At 37.8% G+C, this 3987-nt stretch overlaps 1 protein-coding gene across 1 annotated transcript; it reads right to left on the reverse strand.

The window, feature by feature from the left end:
- Positions 1-2376: 2376 nt before the first annotated feature.
- LOC114726073 (uncharacterized) lies at positions 2377-3519 on the reverse strand. The gene is made up of 3 exons (XM_028912640.1): positions 3320-3519; positions 2734-3110; positions 2377-2657 (listed from the first exon to the last, which is right to left on the reverse strand). The coding sequence occupies exons 1-3, from the start codon at positions 3517-3519 to the stop codon at positions 2377-2379; spliced, it is 858 nt and encodes a 285-aa protein (XP_028768473.1).
- Between the last annotated feature and the right edge of the window lie 468 nt (positions 3520-3987).

Below are 3987 nucleotides of genomic sequence, written 5' to 3' on the forward strand. Positions count from 1 at the left end.
TAATTTTGTTAACATCTAGGCAAATTAATATACATTTATGATTGAGACGCAAAATTTTACAGTTTCGAAGTGGTAGCAAAAATAACTACCCCAATTTAGAATCCTCTTCGATTTGTATGTATATAATCACACCCATTTATTAGATTAAATTCTTCGCTTGTCCCGTACTCAAGTTTTTCTTTTACAGTTCTAAATAATGTATTTCACTATTTTGTAATGATGAGTGATGTTAAATTGCCAAACAATTATTAACTTATGTTTGAATGTCATTTTAGTCCTTAGCTCCTTGTTTTCATTTTGTAACAACATAATTTTTTTTAAAAAAATAATATAACCAACCTAGTAGCCAGTTTTGGTGGGTGTGGGCTGGCATTTCAGCTCGTACCGCTTTTGGCCCAATCCACCATGGACTAGCCCATATCCGTACCGTCAGCCTGCATTACCAACTCTACATCTAATGTTAGGACTATTCTCCTTGCCACGGGTCCAGCATTTAGCTGGGATGTTTCTCTTAGAGCCTATAAAGACCCCTACCCGATCCTCTCCTAATGTGTTGGTTATCTTCGCTCCAAAAATCTTGGAGTTTGTCAATATGTTATTCCCATTTTACTAACTATAATGATGACCCTAGCTTTATCCATTGAGACATGTGGCTTCCATCTTCTTGGAGATTCTCCTCATATCAACAAAGAGTTCCTAGGCACAAAATTTGCTAGGGATCCCCGAATTTAAGATTTGGTATTTCTCTTACTAAAACCATGCCTAACAATCATTTGGCGCCTAAAGATTTCGCTAGATGGGTCTATAACTATTAGCTTCATAAGAGCTAGGCTTTTCGACATGAGGTTCTACTCAGTGCTCCCTATCTACTCAGGTAGAGAGGGGGTTGCTTCTTATCACACCTTATTTTTTGATCATATTTTACCTCAATTAAAACCATTTGGAATCATATCTTATTGCCTTAAGTTAGAAAAATTCAAACTTAAAATTTCACTTAATTCGAATTACTATTCATTATAACCTGAATAAAGGCCAAATTTTGAAAATTTATAACTAACTCTAGAAAAATTGAAATGAAGAGGTTCTAAGTTCTACTTAAAGCTCTTAATGCAATCTTTAAGGGAAAAATATTTATTAGCATCCAGAATTCACCAATCAGTCCCAGATTTCACGTAAAGTGGTACAGTTTATATGGTTATTTTTCAATTTTTCAGAATTTATGCCCAACTTTGAAAGGATATAACTTTTTGTACAAAACTCTAAATTTTATGAAATACCACTTGTTTTAAAACTAAAAATATGATCTATAAACCTACCAAATAGTGAAATTCTCGTCCAATTGCACAGAGTCTTATTGGTCAAACTTTACCCTAAAAAAGTTAACTTTTATCCCATTTAATTGCCATTCTTGATTATTTTTCCCTTTTCATTGCATATGACTCTTTCAATCACATTGCTCATGCCAACTCATGATGTCTTGGTAATATAATAATATGCATGTTCACTTAGGTCATGAATACATTATCCAACATAATTTACAATAATTTAAAACAATTCATAAGGAGCACAAATATTATTCCAAGAAGCATAACAACTAGTTATCTCCTAAAATGATCTCCTTTCCTTTGTCTTTACTTGGTCCAACCCTTGGTTGGTGAATATTTGAACATAAAAAGAATGAGATTTCATAAAAATCTCAATAGTAATGAATCATAACAATCATACTAATCGTGCTATGTAAAAATGTGCTACGTTATCATGAAAATAACGTTGTCATGCAACATTGTATGTGCATACCATTTGTCATAGAAAGAGAGCAATCAATTAAGTCATCATACCATTCTTCATAACATATTGCCAAGGCATGCTCAACATAGAATTTCATACATAATCACATAATTTGCTCAATCACATAATGGCAAAATAAATCACATAACACAAACATATTTAAACAAGTAAGAAAGCATTCAAATTATGAGTTTAATACTACCTCTTGATTACTTATTCAATTCGACCTCTTTAGAAGGATTGTGCTCCTCTTTGATTTCTTGCAAAATGCCTATCAATCCAAGTATAGACACATTCTAAATTACCAATATTCTTAGCATGAACACTAATGCTTGACATTAAATTCAATTAAACCCCTTTTTTCTTGATTTTTGACATAATTATTTCCTTCTTGTTTTATCAATCAATCTCTTGGGCCATTCCTACACAATTTTTCATGTAAAATCCAAATATCAAATTAGATTTAACAAAATCACACTCCTTCTCCTTTAATTTGATTTGGTTGAATAGGGTGACATTGGATTTCAAAATTTTTATTTGTGATTTCAATGATTTTTTTAATAAACAACAATAAAAATAATTAATTAGTTAAATTAAATCTGCATCATTTCTCCCCGGGTTGGAAGAACTCGCCACTGGAGAGTTGGACAGCTGGAAGTCATCAAGGAAGGCGGGGTCTATACGACGGAATTCGTCCTCGGTGAGCCACGTGGCGTCTGCATCATTGTAGCCTTTCCAATGAACGAGGTAACGACTGATGGGACCTGCTGGAGTGGATATTGTCTGCTCATCCATCACGGCGTCAATGGCTTGGGCAGGTGGCGCAACCTTAAGCGACGGTGGAGTTGGGGCTTGGTGGGTCGGGGTACCTACAGCATCATCAGAAAACAAAGGGGGCAGCTCGAAAGTGCCCCGATAAGGAACAAGATCCTCAATATTAAATACTGGACTGATAGCCATATCTGGAGGTCACTAATAAATATGCATTAGGCCCTAACTTCTTGGAAATGCAAAACGGGCCAAAGACATGGGCATGTAGCTTCTTGTAAGGCCTCTTTAGGAAACGTTCAGGCCGTATACGAGCCATGACAAGGTCGCCAACATCGGACTCCTGGTGACGTCGATGGACATCAGCAGCTATCTTATACCTGTCATTATTTAAAGTTAACTTACGCCTAACCTCAGCATGAATATCGTGAAGGCGATATGCAAAGGTCTCGGCGGACTCAGAAGGGCGAGCAGACAGGGGAAGGGGAACAAGGTCAATAGGCTGCTTTGGGTTGTAACCCTGAACAATTTGGAATGGGCTTTTGCCAGTGGATCTATTGACCAGTTATTGTAAGCAAATTCAGCTATAGGCAAGACTAAATCCCAGTTACCAGGCTTATCGCCAACTAAACTACAAAGCAAGTCACCTAAACTACGGTTAGTTACTTCAGTCTGTCCGTTAGTTTGAGGGTGGAAAGTAGACGAGAACTTTAGTTGTGTCCCGAAGAGGTTCCAAAGGATCTTCCAAAAATAGCTGACAAACTTGACATCCCTATCAGACACAATAGTAGTAGGCAAATCATGAAGACGCACAACCTCTCGAAAGAAAAGCTTTGCCAGATGTGAGGCATCGGTAGTCCTACTGCACGGAATGAAATGTTTCATCTTTGAGAATCTATCAACCACAACTAAGACAGAGTCGTGCCCTCTCACTGTCTTAGGCAACCCAAGCACGAAATCCATGCTAATGTCCTTCCAAGGTGCCTCAGGAATAGGAAGAGGCGTGTATAATCCAGTATTCCTCTTCTTTGCCTTGGTCGTATGGCACGTACGACACTAGGAAAGGGTTCGAGAAACATCATGCTTAAGGGAAGGCCAATAGAACCTATCTTCAACTAGGGCCATAGTCTTCTGAACACCGAAGTGTCCTGCTAATCCTCCAGCATGCAATTCCAAAACAAGAAAATTGTGTAGTGATGTGCGGGGAATGCACAATCTCGACCCACGGAACAGGTAGCCATCATCGATAAGGAAATCCACATGATCATGGCGGTTGCCATCTTTAACCTCATTATAAATGATACCAAAGTTTAGACAGGAGGTGTACTCATCCTTGAGCCTGTCAAAGCCTACGACACTAACCGTCAGAGTGTTGAGAATGTGGATTCTTTGGCTAAGAGCGTCAGCTACTTTGTTCTCTACCCCTGGGCG

The sequence above is a fragment of the Neltuma alba genome, unplaced genomic scaffold (genome assembly GCF_004799145.2).
Source record: "Neltuma alba isolate B1F8T4 unplaced genomic scaffold, ASM479914v2 tig00012335_pilon, whole genome shotgun sequence".
Lineage (NCBI taxonomy): Eukaryota > Viridiplantae > Streptophyta > Magnoliopsida > Fabales > Fabaceae > Neltuma > Neltuma alba.